The sequence below is a fragment of the Ruditapes philippinarum genome, unplaced genomic scaffold (genome assembly GCF_026571515.1).
Source record: "Ruditapes philippinarum isolate M1 unplaced genomic scaffold, ASM2657151v2 ctg1698_1_1_1_1, whole genome shotgun sequence".
In the NCBI taxonomy this organism is placed as follows: Eukaryota; Metazoa; Mollusca; class Bivalvia; order Venerida; family Veneridae; genus Ruditapes; species Ruditapes philippinarum.
Window position 1 is genome coordinate 31122 of NW_026859092.1, and position 16829 is coordinate 47950.

At 33.6% G+C, this 16829-nt stretch overlaps 1 protein-coding gene across 2 annotated transcripts in view; it reads right to left on the reverse strand.

The window, feature by feature from the left end:
- Nucleotides 1–3863: 3863 nt before the first annotated feature.
- Nucleotides 3864–16829, reverse strand: part of LOC132755177 (WW domain-containing adapter protein with coiled-coil-like) — a 30614-nt gene continuing 17648 nt past the window's right edge. Inside the window, exons 8-13 of one of the 2 annotated variants that reach the window (XM_060745983.1) lie at nucleotides 12563–12631; nucleotides 9924–9992; nucleotides 8742–9204; nucleotides 7955–8129; nucleotides 7081–7208; nucleotides 3864–6671 (exon numbers count right to left, since the gene is read on the reverse strand). In XM_060745983.1, coding sequence (XP_060601966.1) covers nucleotides 6572–6671; nucleotides 7081–7208; nucleotides 7955–8129; nucleotides 8742–9204; nucleotides 9924–9992; nucleotides 12563–12631 — 1004 coding nt within the window. In that variant the 3' untranslated portion in view covers nucleotides 3864–6571. Of the gene's footprint in view, nucleotides 6672–7080; nucleotides 7209–7954; nucleotides 8130–8741; nucleotides 9205–9923; nucleotides 9993–12451; nucleotides 12632–16829 lie in introns of both variants that reach the window. The other variant, XM_060745982.1, reaches the window with a different exon arrangement.

The following is a 16829-nucleotide window of genomic DNA, read 5'->3' on the forward strand; positions in this document are numbered from 1 at the left end:
TTGCAAGAATTTCAATACATGTATATCAATTTGGAACAGTCCATATAATGCTAGACAAAATACAAAAATTGAGCTGCCAACAGTATAGAGCCTGGGAAACCACTTGTCCAGTTGGCTCAATTGGTAGAGCACTGGACTGTAAATTGTGCGATTCAGGTTTGATTCCCGGACAATGCAGATCACTTTAATTACGATTGATCATGAAATCATATACTAGTATATAATGTGATATACCTGTGTTGTTATAGATATATTTTATCATGATTTTGTAGAAAAAAATTATGCAATGTTCATGCTTTTAAAAAGTATAATAAAACAAAATGTAAAATAACTGCACTTTGTTATACTTGTAAATGTCTGCTGATGAAATGAATGTCAGTAAATATTCTAGCTCATAGAATGCAGGAAATAGTTCCTTTATAATTCCTAAAGTACATGTACTGAAAATTGAAGTATTAACTAGGTAAAAGAGGATATTTAGTTTGAAGTCTCTTTATTATATTTCACAAGCGTTCTTAGGTCTACATGTATTGTAATCTCAGGTTGGAGGAAGATTTGTATTGTTTATGATGCCCATTATTTTTATTCAGCAGTTTCATTCAACTTATCTTAAATGCTATCATTTTCATTTTTGGTGCCAAAAAGTTACTAATTGGCCATATAGCTGAGACATCTTTCGCTTCTTTTGTGTTTTAGCAATTAGTACAGTTATGGTGATTTATTATTTTGTATGTAAGTCAAAATACTAATTTGTTTGCATTTTCTAGCTTAATGGCAAATTATTCCATATTCAGTATTATTTCATACACGTTCTAAAGCCATTATTTCAACATTTTAACCCTTCTGCAGAATGAAAAATTTACTGATTTTTCTCAGGAAAAATGTGCCTTTTTTACTCTGGTCAAGGTCACAATTATAACTACCTGATTAATTACCAAAACATTCTTTGTCCCCTAGTACAGTATTCTATTTCAAGCACAGGTTGAGATTTTGTGGGGTTTCAGTCACGGTGATGAAACTGATTAAGGAAGATCTTTGTTACCACTTTGGAAGGCAGTTACAATATTCCAAGTTCATGCAGGGCTACAAACAAATTTTTACAGTTACACCTTAGAGAATAAGTGAAACGGGTGTTTAGTAATCTATTGTGAACAGCAGTGCTTTATGGGACTTTAATGGTAAGTTTGATTGTGCCGAAAAACTTGCATAAGCAAAGTTCCGGGTAACATGATTGTCCTTTTGTTTATGTCATTTAAAGTAGCTTTCTATCATGAAAGAATACGCTCACCCACTATTTAAAACCCAGTGATGATGGTAAAGATGATGATCAAGTGATTTGAAGTCTGTGACCTTAATCACATGGCAGAAAAGTTCCTCTCCTCGGTCCACAACTGTCAACACCTTATATACAAAGGTCCACGTGAAATAAGCATTTTTTAATTTTCTGGATTTTAACACGGTTATTGGTCCTTAGTTAATACAAATTCATTTTAATTCGATTGTGTTGGATGCTTTAAGCTTATTGAAACACTCTCAAACCTGTGTCCTGGAACTAACCAGTATTAAGCAACAAACGTAAAGTTAATTACTGAAGGAACCACGGCTAGCCCCCAACAGGTTTTGAAGCCACACAGTCAGCAATTCTTAGATTACTAGTCCGAGCAATTAACCACTCGGCCACGAGGCAACTCAACCAGCTTTCCTAGATAACCAACCAGTTATTATCAATTTCTCTACAAGTGACAGACAACTAATCCCATATGGTTTTTAAATCAGCAGTGAGAGACAAAAGACCATGAGACTCAGTAACATATGAGCCATGCCATGACAAAACCAACATAATGGGTTTGCGACCAGCATGGATCCAGACCAGCCTGCGCATCCGCGCAGTCTGATCAGGATCCATGCTGTTCGCTATCAGTTTCTCTACTTGTTATAGGGTTTGTAAGCGAACAGCATGGATCCTGATCAGACTGCGCGGATGCGCAGGCTGGTCTGGATCCATGCTGGTCGCAAACACATTACGTTGGTTTTGTCATTGACGTGGCTCATATGTTCTAGATCAATTGTCTTCACTAGAGGATTTGAACCAGGGACCCCTGGATTTATTATCCAGTGCTCTTCCTACTAAAAACACAAAAGTAAAACCATCATTACTTGTTCATAGCTTTTATTTAGCTCTGGAGTTTGTACATATAAATTACACAGCTAAATGAAACAGTTTGTACAAAGCACACATAGAAATTCTATGGAATTTCAATTTTATAAATGATAAAATATTTAAATGTCCATTCATACATAACCTTTACCTTATACAAGCATCCACTTCAGTCAATTTCTATGTACTAATATATTCTATTTTTAGACTGTAATCGTAAATGCAACCATTCAGAATGCCTGTTTAATATTCAATATCAACTGCTTTATACCTTCTGTAGAAAAATAAAACTTTTGATTGTTAAAGATTTAATCAAAATAAATTCACTTGCAACTCCAAATACTTTTTTATCTTCTGCATTTATCACATTTAACAATTCCGCTTTTTCTACTCGACAAATTTTTACAGGAAAAAAAAACATTTTTACTACTAAAAACAATTTACGAGTAAAGAACAACATAGAAGAAAGTCAAATAATTGTTAATAAAATTTTCTTAAAATCTATACAAAAGTAACGTTAAGTAAAAAACAGGGATTTAAAAAAAAAACAAAAACTTTTGATGGTCTGACTTAAAAAAAAATTTTGCTCGACAACTCTTAACATGTTGTCTACGCGAGGACGAGACAAAACTTGTGATGCAGCATGAAAAAAGCACTTAAATAATGTTTTGGTTTTGATACACAGAAAATGAATATTGCAAATAAAGTGACAAAGATACAGATAGGACAGAAACACATACTCTGGTCATGTGACTACTTTATGTAAGTCATTGAACCTTGACTTTTCTTAGCAAGTTAGCCATGTGACCTTTGCTTTCACAACAAGTTAGTCATGTGACCTCAACTTGCAATATGACATATGTGTAACACATGAATCACATGTGCATTACAAACAACAAATCACATGGTGTTATGTAATACACAATCATATGTGTACATCATAAAAATCACACAGCATTCTATGTTACACATAAATCACATGGGGTGTACATGTTGCACATAATGCACATGGCATATGTGTTACACACAGAAATACATGTGCATTTCACACAACATATCACATGATCTTACATATTACACACAGATCACATAGACTATTGCATTACAAACAAATCACATGTAGTTTAATTTATGAAACAGACACAAGTGTGATTCAGTCTTGTGCAAAAATCCTTCGGTTTTAATTACATACCTAGAGAACAACTCCCAAGATTTTTAAAATTAACAAAAATCACATTATATCTGTCCCCTACATGTGCAAGAAATACTTAATAACAGTACCGTATTTCTTCTAAAATAAGGCCCCCTGCCCAATTTTTCATAAGTTTAAGCCCAAAGTCAACTTCACATTACCTCAAAAATGAAATAATGTAATAACAAACTATCAGCAAAACATAACTATTTTAACTATAACTTATCAAACATTAGATATTCATTTAAACTACAAACTAAGGTTGTTTCTAATTTGACGAAAAGACCCTTAACACTCGTGTTCACTAATCACTATCAAAAATATAAAATCTATAGTATCTAACTATGTTCTTGTCTACATAAGAATTACAGTAAAAGTTTTACCGTAAAGAAATACATGTTCAAATAGAAGCACCCTGTTGGCATTATATAATTTTATAGGGGCTTATATTAGAAGAAATACGGTATGTTACTAAACACAATGCAATACCTCTGGAATACACACAGTCAACTCTTTAAGAACATAAAAATACATATTGGTAGTGATAGTTTACATGAGTTTCATTCACACGACATCTACTACACGCTAATTTTTTTTATTGCATTCATACTAAACTGAAGTGTTATGTACATCTGATATACTTCAATAACAAAATATTTACAGAAATAAAATATTATTTACAAATCTTTTTCTTTTTTTAATATTATCAACTATGACCTATGTACAGTGATACATGAAAAATTTAAAAACGAGAAAAAAAAAGACGAAAAAAAATAGTACATCAACAGAATGTCACCGTGGAAACGCATCACCAAATGACATATAATAAGCACATGGTTTTCGAGATGGAAACATTTTTTAATGTTTTATATAGCAGAGGAATTATTATAATGAAACGGTTATAAAAATTTATAACCTTACACTGATTACCCTGTGTCTACATGGTTTCAATATATTCCACAGCTGAGCCACGTTATGATACTTTACAGTTCATATTTTTTTTTATCAGAGGTTTTATTGTCTAATTAAACATGGTCAAGGACATATGACAACATTATAGCTTAATTGTTGAGATGAATTTCTTTTCCAAGCAAAATTCAACACCCAAGAAGAACAAAAACCTTAATTAAGCTAGTCAGATAGTTGAATATATATTATCATTTTATTTATATATTATCTCGAAGATCTGATCTACTTAAGAACGTTTTAAACAAGAAAACGAAGTATTAGTTATGTAACATCTTAATGCCTAAAGATATATAAAAATGTATTAGATTGTTTAAAAAATATAGCTTTTCACTAGTCGATGAAAAAAAAATTTACAATCCACTTGAGATTTTTGAGAAATTTTTGAGAACTTTAAGAGCTAAAATTCCTCATTTAAAGTTTACCATTATATTACAAAGTAAATCTAAGCATATATTATGTTACAGTTTGTGTACTAATATGATTAAGCACTTACTTACAATAACAAGGGTGAAAGTTAAAATGTTAAAAAAAAATCTTCAAAATTCCATTTCTAGTGATAATTTTTTTCATTTTTGTAGTTTTATTATAGAAAAAAGACAGTTTTTTTTCAGAATTAACGAACAGCCCTGACTTTTTTTACCCATCTAATCTACCATTCTAACAATGTAAATTTTCTGCACAGAGTTTAAGAAATAGTCACATGTGCTTACTAAATGCATCAAGCTTAAAGTTAATAAACTTTATCACAACAAAAATTATAAAGCACATCATATTTATTATACACTAGAAACAGATCATAGATGATGGATAAAACATTTTGGGCTTGGCTTATCAACATGTTCCTTCATTGTCATATAACTTCTATAAAGACTTGGTAATAAAAAAAAATTGACAATAAATAAAAAGAGTTGTGGCCCCTGACCTCTGCAGTTAAAAGAATTGTTAAACAAAACTTGAATACTGAAATGTTTAAACATTGAATAAGCCTGATGGGAAATGTGAATATTCATTATTATAACCTCCTTATTATTCAAGAAAATACAAATTCTAACAGGCATAAAAGCTATGAATTTTAACTTTTTGTTAAAGTTCACTTAAAAAAAGAGGTCAACAACAAAATTCAAACAGGGAATGGGGTACAACAGAAAATGCCCTATTAGTATTAAATGTTGTTTTTTTCTTCAATATCATCATAGCACTATAAAGTAACAGACAACAGTGAAAGCTGTGGCCAGTATGAGATTCATAGAAAAGCAGATTTTAACAATAGTTAATACACATTTTTCCTGGTATTCACAATTTTCCGTGTTGCCTATATTTTTCTGAATGGTGTAATGCAATGTATATAAATCAGCAAACTTTTCACGTAGAACTTTCTATACTTCATTATTTGAAACTTTCGTTAAGTCAAACTAGTACACAATCAGAGAAATTGGTAAATAAATGGAGATATTGGTAAACAAATGAAGAAATTTGTAAACAAATGGAGAAACAGTTTAACAATTAAAGGAACTGGTAGGAAAGATTTACTTCCCTAATTATTATCTCAAATCAATATATAATTTTAAGTTCTTTTTTAACAATTTTCAAAGATGGGAAGTCTCTGACTATACTATCATAAATTAATGATTTTTTTTGTTCATGCCTCATATATTAACATATATGTCATATCCTATGATAGTAGTAGTTTGGTCAAGGACAAACACAAGGACTTAAAAGGCTAATGAAGACTTATTTTTAGTCAATCTCTCCACCAAACAGGATTTCTAATCTGAACCATTCTCTACTCTGAAATTAAGAAATTCATGAACAGAATTTCATGCCTCCATCATTACAACAATGCAAGTTCCGTCCTTCAATGAGTTAAGAACTGAAACATTATACAACCTAACATTAACATACTTTTTATCTTTACTTAAACCATAATTTATACTTGTCCCTTTTACTGTCATTTTCCTTTATGCACCACACAAATTCTCCCTTGAAACAATCCCGTTATCCTGCAGTGACTTTCCAGGTTACAGATGAAGCCGGAACGTTGACCCATCTCTTAAAACGGCCTTCGGGGGGAAAGTAAAAACGTTCTGTTTCTAGGCAGCCGGAACGTTGACCCATCTCTTAAAACGGCCTTCGGGGAAAGTAAAAACATTCTGTTTCTAGGCGGCTGTCACACTTGGACTGGTTTAAATAATAACCAGCGTTAGTATCACATAAGATTTTAACACACTCTTTACATAAATGTTTTATATCTACTAGGACGTACTCGTTGACGACGCAGGTAGAAACGATGACACAGATGACACTGGTTTCATGTTCTCTAACTCCGTAATCTGCTGTGCCAGGAACAAGTTCCTACAATAACAAAATATACAAATGAATTAATCTGTGTCATAAGAAAGAACAAATAGATGATATTGAATGAGTGCAAGTTCAATACTGAATTTATTGAACGAGTTGAATAAAATTATATTATAATGCGAGCACCTGGCAAGCAAAATATTATTTTATTCAACGAGTTCAATAAATTTAGTATTGTCCCTACACAAATATAATATTTCATTTATCAAATAACAAAAATAAAGACTGTTTAAAGTGCAAAAGAACAATTTTTCATTTCATTTTCCGAATCTTTTATCTATCTCGAAATAATATCTCTAATAATATAAGTAACAGCTCAGCATGTAGGTAATCTGGATGGAAGATAGCGTGAGCCATTATTTGTATTCTGTTTTAAACAACATTAATATCAAGCTGTACCTACCTTTGCTCGTGTAACGTAGCTTGTATCTCTTCTACCCGCACCAATGACCTGGCCCGCTTTAATTCTACAGATACCTGACTGCTAATTAAACTACCAATTTTAAGAGCCTCATCCCGATAAAAGCGAGACTGAAAAACAAATACAAATTTCTTATTTTTCTTTATAGTTATCAACTGAAAACAGTTGTTTTTAGAGTTTTATTACATTTATGATTCTAGACACTCCTGCTAATTTTCACAATTTTTTTTACACAGTAGAAATATGGTGATATATTCCACAAAATCAGTCATTAATTGCATATCACATGTAAAAAGTTTCTTCAATTGTGAATATTTTTACTTTTCTTAAAATCTAAAAACATTTTCCCCAAGGTTGATTTTCTTGTAAATTTTTGGCTTATCTGGAGGCACGCAGCTTTAATGAGAGGAATCTTCTTTACCTCAAGATGTGACTATACGTGAAATGGAATACACATCTACTTAAGAATAATACGTAAAACTACGTAAATCATTAATCTAACTGATTTCCATAATGTACTTGCCCAGTTTTCATTTTTGAAACTGTCCATTATCAAATTTAGAGATATGAAGATGAAAAGTTGACATTGGTAAGCCAACAGTATACAAAGGTCTATACTGGTAGCAAAAGCTAATCACTACCAACACAGTATAGGTCATATGGAAACTTTCCAGCTTTACTGGTAAAAGGAGGCCCCAATTGCCTCAGAAAACAGATTTTAGGGATTGACAGGCATAATGACTGACAGAGTGCACATCTTTTAACATCTTGGTTGTAACCAGAATATAACATTTTTAAAAGCAGCATTCTTAAACTAATGAGTAGATAACTCTTGTAATAAAGATGCTAGACTTACTTGTTTTTCAAACAATTCTCCTTGCCAGCCAGTCACATGTGACACCGAGTTCTCATTGTAATACTGTCTTAAAGATGACATCAGGTTGGTATCTTTCTGGCCCAAGCTAGACGAGAACATATCCGGGTCCACTGGGGCACCCTGGGAACTGGTATCACTCGGGGCAGGGCTACAACTATAAAGTTACATAATACTTGATTATAAGTTTTATTTATTAATAATGCTTTAAAATATTCACCAATCCCTAAAGCTTAAGTTTATTAACTGACAATTTAATTTCCAATTTGAAAAATTAATTCTACACATTTTATTATTTGAAATTCACATTATAAAGGAAAAATACAAGTACATTATTAAATTGAACATAATTTGATTAATTTAAATCAGCATATGGATTATTTACAATCATACTATCACCTATTATCTATGATTCAACTTAAATGAAAGATTTTAACAACAGCTGTCGTAAGGACAGTGTACTCAACTATTCTCAGTGCTTGATTGCAAAACAAGAGCCTGAATAATGTAGAATTTTCTAACTTCAAGAAGGGCCATAATTCTGTCAAAATCCATGTTAGAGTTATGGGCCTTGGAAAGTGACCTCTATTATGCTCTCAAATAAGTGTGTGAAGTTTCAACCAATTCCCTTCAATAGTTTTGGAGTAACCAACTTGTATGCAAAATCTTTACCAAAGTATGACGCAGACACTTCATTGAGTTCACTAGCTCTCTCTATTCTCAAAACAGTCAAGCTAAAAACAAACAAAGATACATTAGAAGCACTTACCATGAACGATCACTCCCACCTCCTTCAACTCCTTTTGAATTCTCCCCCAGCATCTCCTCCATGTTCTGGAAAGACGGGGTCGAATTATTTTGAGAACCTAAAAACTTCCCATATACAGTATTACCCCTGTGTACTTGATTCCCAGTATGAGTTATTGGTATTGACGTCGAGCCTGCAGTCGTTGCCACCGGTGATGCCGACGTCGCTAAGGAAACTACAGGCTGAGGACTTGAATTGGGATGGGATATACTATTATTAGAGTTCATATATGGACTCCTATGAGGAGGGTGAGACGGGGTGGCAGGTGCTTGTAGGACAGCATGAAGAGACTGCTGGGCATGATGTTGAAGCTGCTGGTGATGTTGAAGTTGTTGCTGGTAGGACGCAAGTGCTTCCTCCGGTAACTGATTTACATGATGCCGCGGTGATGCTTGAACAGTCGTAGACTGACTTGACTGGTTTGCTGAAAATATCAAAACAAAGTTGACAAAATACAGGAAATTGTCACTAAACTCGATAATCCTTCAATATTATGTGATTAAAAAAAAAAAAAAAAAAACAGTTTTCTAATAACCCAGGTTTTTCCATGAAAACTTGGTTTTTAATACATTTTCAAGATGGCAAACCTTACACATCAGTGCTGATAAAATTCTTGTCAAAGGAAACAATTTTAAGCAGACAGCAATTTCTAATTTCTTGTTTCATGCACAGTTGGTAGTAAATTATAGCTTTTGAGTTCTGAAATCCAAATATAAGACGTAACAAAATTGATAAATCAAACTTTGATCCCAGACTACAAATTATCATAATTGTCATTGCCAATTTATCTACAGAAAATTATTATTCTTTCCCTTTTGTTGTTCTGTTGTTGGAATCTAGCTTTATATTGTGTTAGTTCAAAAGATTTGGTTACTTTTTATCTTCTCTAGTTGGGTTTAGGTCACACTGACATGGTAACTGTCATATTGTGTGACTTTTAAGCTTTACTGAAGGAGAAAAAACCTAAGATGCCTCTGTGTCTTGGTGCATCAGTCTAGGCACCACAGGTACCAGTGTAGAACCTTCCAACCTTTCATAACCTAGTTGGATAGCTTCGTCACATGAAAAAATCTAAAGTCGTTATTGGGATTCCAACCCACAGCAACACTTGACTTTTAAGACACAAGAATAAGAAATACTTACACACACTGGTTTGGTGTGCGGCTATCTGCCGCGACAATGCTTGCTGCAGTTTCTGTAAAGTCTGCAGAGCTGAAATTATGAAAACAGGCAAAGATAAATCCTGTATGTTATCTAAAGACAATGTTAAATTTATTAAGATACATTTTTTATCTACAGCTTTGCCAGACACCTTAATCACAACGAGAAACAATCTTATTCATTAAAATCTAGGAAGCATTTTAGATGTATTTAATTCAACTTTTTTTTTATCACCAACAGCCAATTAGTTCAACCATCCAGACCAACTCTAGCTATATATCAGTTCATTGGCCTTGCAGGTTGTTTTACAAAGATGTTGTTTAAAAGTTGAAACAGAGAACAGTGTGCTAAAATGTATAAAAGTATAAACAATGTATATTGTGAATGAACAACAGCAACCTGTGCAGGGCCTCAACTATACACAATCAGGGTTCCCACAAAGAAGAGAAATCAAAATTCCCTGACTTTTCCATGACTTTTCCCTGACCAAAACCATTTTTCCCTGACCAATAACAGTGTCAAGTCTGCACAATCTTAGAGCATTAAATGTATTTTTTATACATGTATTTCGACCTCCTCCTCCCCAAAAAGCCAACCTATTTTCTCCAATTCTTTATTTTAAATTATTCAAGATAAAAAATGCATGAATATTAGTGAGCAATTGTCATAAGCAACTTGTCTTATTTACTTTCAACAAGTATGAGTAAATTTATCCAAAATGTAAAGTATTTGATAGTACATGTTATGCTGAAAGATGGTTCATTCTCTTACAAATGCAAAGCAGTGTAATCAATGCAGGATTGACTAAAACAGGCCTGTATTTTAATAAAATATATGATAGTTATCAATGGAAAACTGGTGTTGGACAAGAAACAATAAGACAGGTAATGAAGTGGCTACATTAAAAGCAAAATGCAGTAAAAGCTTGTAATACTACTAATAAAACTAGCTATGGCAGTTAGTATTTCAAAGTTATGGTTTAATGCATGTGTGCAAAAACACAACATGGCACTAAAATTATTGGTACTTAATCGAAGTCCACTAAGTGTTTTTCTCAAGTTTCTCAATATCTTTACTTGATTCTTTTATTACTTTTCTTTGACCTTGACCCTGAAGGCATTGCACTTGGCATTTTACTTCACAAGCAAGTTCATTTTCATATTTTTCAGCCTCCTGAGCAGATTATCAGCCTCTTTCACACGAACAAACCATAAATAACTCAGGAGACAAGGGATGCTTAAACTCCTTTTAGCTTCTTTCTTAATAAGATAGTTACTAATAATGACAAAAATATCCAGAATCTTCAGGCAGAAGCATAATCATTTTAAGAGTAAAATAATATAAAAATAAAACAGATGCTCATAATCAAAAATAACAATAAAGATACCCAAAATGATGGAAGAAACTGCCTTAGCTTTTACTGATTTTGCTTCTTGCTGTTTCACAAAAACATTATTTTCTACACAATTCCCTGACTTTTCCCTGACTTTTGCTTATTTTTCAAATTTCCCTGACCAATTTCAAAATTCCCTGACTTTTCCCTGACCTTGAAAAAAAATCATTTTTCCCTGACTTTTCCCTGACCGTGGGAACCCTGACAATGCCATTTCGTATTACCATTTATGAAAATAGAGTTTCTATCTAAAATGATAAGTTCTTTCATATTCCTTTTAATACTTTCATTTTTGAGTTTGAGTTGAAATTTTTCTACAAATTGTTTAACTCCCCCTACTTTGGGAATGGTGCTGGTACCGAACAAATTGTGGAAAATGCATCGTTAGACTAAAATTGGGAATTTTACATAATACACCCCCAAGTATTTATTTTTTTAATTCAGGGAGACATTACTGTTTTGTTAACCTTTTAATTTATCAATCTTGGAGGGGATTTTTTTAAAGTAATTCTGGGAATTTAAGTCAGAGCTTGGGAAATTCTGTCTATTTATTATTGGGTACGGTGCCATTTTCCGGTATAATTTATATAAGGGAAAAAACGCTGTACTAGCCATATTGCAAAATAATTTCAACCAACTTTATATTAAAATATGTTCATTATTGGTTACAGTTGCCATAATGGCCATTAGATGAAAATTATTTCAGGTGCTTGCTGGCACTTGAGTAAAACCAACGCAAGTTGCAGGACAGCTGCCTCAAGGTTCAAACCCACAGCAGTGTGGGGCAAACAATTTGAAGTAAACAACCTAAACCACTTGGCAAAGGAGTTATTTCAGACAGTATATGCATCAACCAGTTAGCTTGCTGGGTAACTTCCATCACAAGGAAGAATAAAAAATTTTCAGGTGGGATATGAACCCAGCCACAAGTGGCAAGTGGTTCGAAGTGAACAACTTTTAACCTCAGCCCAGGCACTGAACATAATATATTATATGTTGACAATTTTCAATAAAAGTGCCGAGCCAACACCTAGTAGAATTTGTAATATAAGACTTAAGTTTGAGGCCCTGCACTCAAGTGTGTCACATGTTTTTAACAACTAAGAACTGTGACTACCTCGATTGGTCAGTTCCTGATTGTTCTGTCCACCACTTAACTGAGTAATGAGGTTAGGAATATTTGAAATGTTTAAATTAGCCGCAGAAATGTTAGAGACTGGATTCATACATCCATGAGGCGTGCTTCCTGACCGGTGACTGGTTGGTGTACTACTGGGAGAGTCTATGTCGTCTTGGTCTGAAAATATAAACAAAATTTGACGTAAGTTAAGTACTTCATTTAGTATTGAATCATTTCTATGATAATTTATTGCAATTCTGCTGAAACAGGTCAGTGATTTTCCTACCTATATAACAGACTCCGATAAAGGGCCTCTTCCTAATTGAAATTTTCTTTAAAATCATGCAGTTTTCCCAAAAATCTGAACTTAAACCTGCTTTTTACTTCCCAAATTAGCAATTTTAGCGATAATTTTTCCCCAAATCAAGTGGCTACTTAAGGCCTCTTCCCAATTAAGTGAGAAAAATCACTGCAGGTAAATTTACAAGTTAGATGATAGTATAAAATGATGTACACCATCATTTCATATATCAGGTTATTTTTGGTATAGCTAATTTCGTGATTTTGGCCGTAATCTAATTTTAGTGATTTTGCTGTACTTGTCATTTTTTCTGCGTGAAACCAGGAATTGATGGAAAATTTAAAAAATAGTTTTTAGGGATATTCATTGCACACCAAAATTGTGAAAATTAGATTCTTGCGAAAAAACCTGATATGTAGTATTTTCACTAAAACATCAAAATAAGTACTGTAACTTACAAATTACACTATAGACATCTAAATTTAGTAGTCTAGTTAGAATTATCCCCTTGAAAATGCTACAATTTAATGATCTGCCATACAGGTCATGTTCTTAAGTGGCCTTTCAATCAGTGCCTAGCTTTCACTTCCTTGGAATCCTATTGGCAACCAAAGAACTGAACTTAAATCAAATTGCTAAATTTAGCCATGTAAGCTGTATTAACATTTGTCTATAGTTCTAGGCATCAACAAAGGTCTTAATGACAGTTTCCAAATCTATTTTTAGTTGTGGCAGTAACTGAAAGTGCTAAACCCACAGATAATTGAATATTGTATATAAATGGGGGCATATAAATGGTTTTCAACTGCAGTAGGATTAAGGTGGCAAATTTTAGATAAGCTGATAGAAACATAATGATAATCTTGTTAATTAATTTCATATAAGTGCGAAAACCTGTGTTATTTTATCTTTTGATGACATTTTTTCCACATAAGGTTTGGGACAGTAGTTGTCAAATAAGCATAGCCAATTTATCTCAACAATTTACAAACACAGAGGAAGTCAATTTAACAATGCCCTAGAACAAGTTTGGACACAATCCATCTCTTAGTGTTAAAATGAAAGGTTTTCATGTTTTAAACTCTTTAGTATTGGTAAATTCATGAGCAAAATTAAACATCAACCAAGCAGAGGACATCTACCAATTTGTTTACTTAGCTGAAAAAGTATAAAGGTTGAATATTTTATTTTTTTCTTGTAGAAGGGCCTGATGGTCCAGTATTGCATAATATTTTGGGTGTTTTTGTTCTAGAAGGGTGTGGGCGTGCTTCATGCTGACAATATATATTTCCAATTGCAATTTTCCATCTTTATTGAAGGAAAACCTCAATCCAGGAGGCACCTCAATAGAATCTCTTGACATTTCAGATACATACAAGGATCGAACATACAGAGGTTTGCGACAATTGATTCTAAGTCTGAGAATCTGGACAATTGCACCTCGGCCACAGTGGGCCCTCATATCTGCTATATAAGGGTCATGAATTTCTTATCAGTTTAAAATTTTACCCAAAACTCAAAACAAAATTCTGACACCTTTGACCCATTTCTTTCAACTTGTGCCTTGAAAGGAATTGAAAATGTTGCAGGCTCGGTTTGACTGAGCCTGTTCGTGGACAGTAGTGGTAAATCATAAATGCAAAGCAATGTCCACATCCCCTAAAGCTGGCTTAAAAACAATTCAACACTTAAACATGAAAATAGCAAAGTTTTGAATCAAGAAACATATGCAGATGTTCATAGAGTGGTTGTTATCATGGAACATTCCATGTCACTTGTGGCATGTTTCCATTTTTCACCATTTAAATAACACGGATGGTGACTATGATTAAATTACGTTTTACATTTGCCGCAACAGTAGCCTCTATAGAGTCATTAAAGTTTTACCATAGTGGGGCTGTATGACCTAGCAGGGCCTTTTCACTAGTTTTGGGGAAGGCGCCCTAGCCCTTTTTGTGGGGAAAAAATGTGCGGTTTTCATACTTTTGGGGAAAATGTATTTTCCACAGGCAGTCGGTGTGTGGTTCTATAACCAGATATATTATATATTAAATACTTATTTAAATCACACATTTGGGGGAAATATCATAATATATTTGCATATTTTCTTCCAAACACACTTAAGGAGCTTTCTGTCCAACATAAGTTAACATAGTAAAAGGGATTTTTTTCCAGATCATTTTATTGCCACTTTATATTTGCCCAAGAGTACATTGACTCATATTTTCCTAATTATAGAAAATTTACGTAGGACATGTGAGGGTTCTTGATTTGATTCAGAGGGAACATTATAATCAGTTACCACTGTATCACTATTACTGGCACTGTTGTGCTAGGCTCACTATTTCCCAAGTGTAAAACATTTCCCACACTTGGCCATGTTGTGCTTCTCGGGCACACAAACTCACAATGGGATACATGTATTGGATTCTCTTGCACTTACCGGAAGGTCAAATATTCGTCAAATTTTAGAAAACAATTACAAACATCACTCAATTGTATTTTCTTCTTGTTCTGTGACATTGTTTACATTTGCGACATCGTAAATTGGTCGCCGTATTGTTGTAAACAAGAGAGATCAGTGATCACATGTGTCGCCTCATGATGGCCAAGTTTTGTGACAGACGGATAGACAGACGGACAGTGCACAACTAGACTTGGTACTGATCATTCCTGTAAAGTTTGGATAAAATTGCACCAGTAGTTTATGAGGAGAAGTTCGGACAAGCTTTTGTGTATCTGGCAACACACAGAAAAAAACACCTTTTTAAAGTTTCACTGAAACTGCATTAGTCGTATAAGAGAAGTAGTCCGGACAAACTTTAAAAATAAAAATTATTAAAGGTCCATAACTCTGACAAAAATCATTGAACTGGAAAATTCTGACAATATGCACAACTAGACTTGGTACTGATCATTCCTGTAAAGTTTGGATGAAATTGCACCAATAGTTTATGAGGAGTAGTCCGGACAAGCTTTTGTGTATCTGGCAACACACAGAAAAAAACACCTTTTTATCAAAGGGCCATAACTCGGCCAAAAATCATTCAACTGGAAAACCCGTGCAATATGCGCAAGGACTTGAGCTACAGATCAATCCTGTAAAGTTTCACTGAAATTGCATTAGTGGTATAAGAGAAGTAGTTCGGACAAACTTTAAGAATAAAAATTATTAAAGGGCCATAACTCTTACAAAAATCATTGAACTGGAAAATGCTGACAATATGCACAACTAGACTTGGTACTGATCATTCCTGTAAATTTGGATGAAATTGCACCAGTAGTTTATTAGGAGTAGTCCGGACAAGTTTTGTGACGGACTGACTGACAGACAGACTACGGAGAAGTGATCCCTATATGTCGCCACTACTTAGTAGAGGCGACACAAAAATCACGTGTGCAATAAACAAGAGGGCCATGATGGCCCTGAAGTCGCTCACCTGTATATAGGCCCCACGGAGCGGGTCCAGTTTAAACTCCAGGGCTTTTATTTGAACAAACTTGGTAGACACCCATTAGAAGATGTTTCATGCTAAACATCTAAGGTCTAGCTCGTTGGGTTTTTAAAAAGAAGATTTTTAAGTTTTTTCTTTACACATATATTTATAAACAATTACATCCCTGGGGCAGGGCCAGTTTTGACCCCAGGGCTTTTATTTGAACAATCTTTGTAGACACTTACTAGAAGATGTTTCATGCTTAATATCTTAACTCTAGCTATTCGGGTTTTTTCGAAGAAGATTTTTAAGTTTTTGCTATACACATATAAGGAAAATCAATGTCCCCTGGGGCGGGGCCAATTTTGACCCAAGGGCTCTTATTTGAACAAACTTGGTAGACACCCATTAGAAGATGTTTCATGCTAAATATCTTAGCTCTAGCTTTTTGGGTTCTTTAACAGAAGATTTTTACTATATACATATAGGGAAAATCAATGACCCCCTTGGGCGGGGCCAATTTTGAACCCAGGGCTTTTATTTGAACAAACTTGGTAGACACTCACTAGAAGATATTTCATGCCAAATATCTAAGCTCTAGCTCTTTGGGTTTTTTAGAAGAAGAAATTTAAAGTTT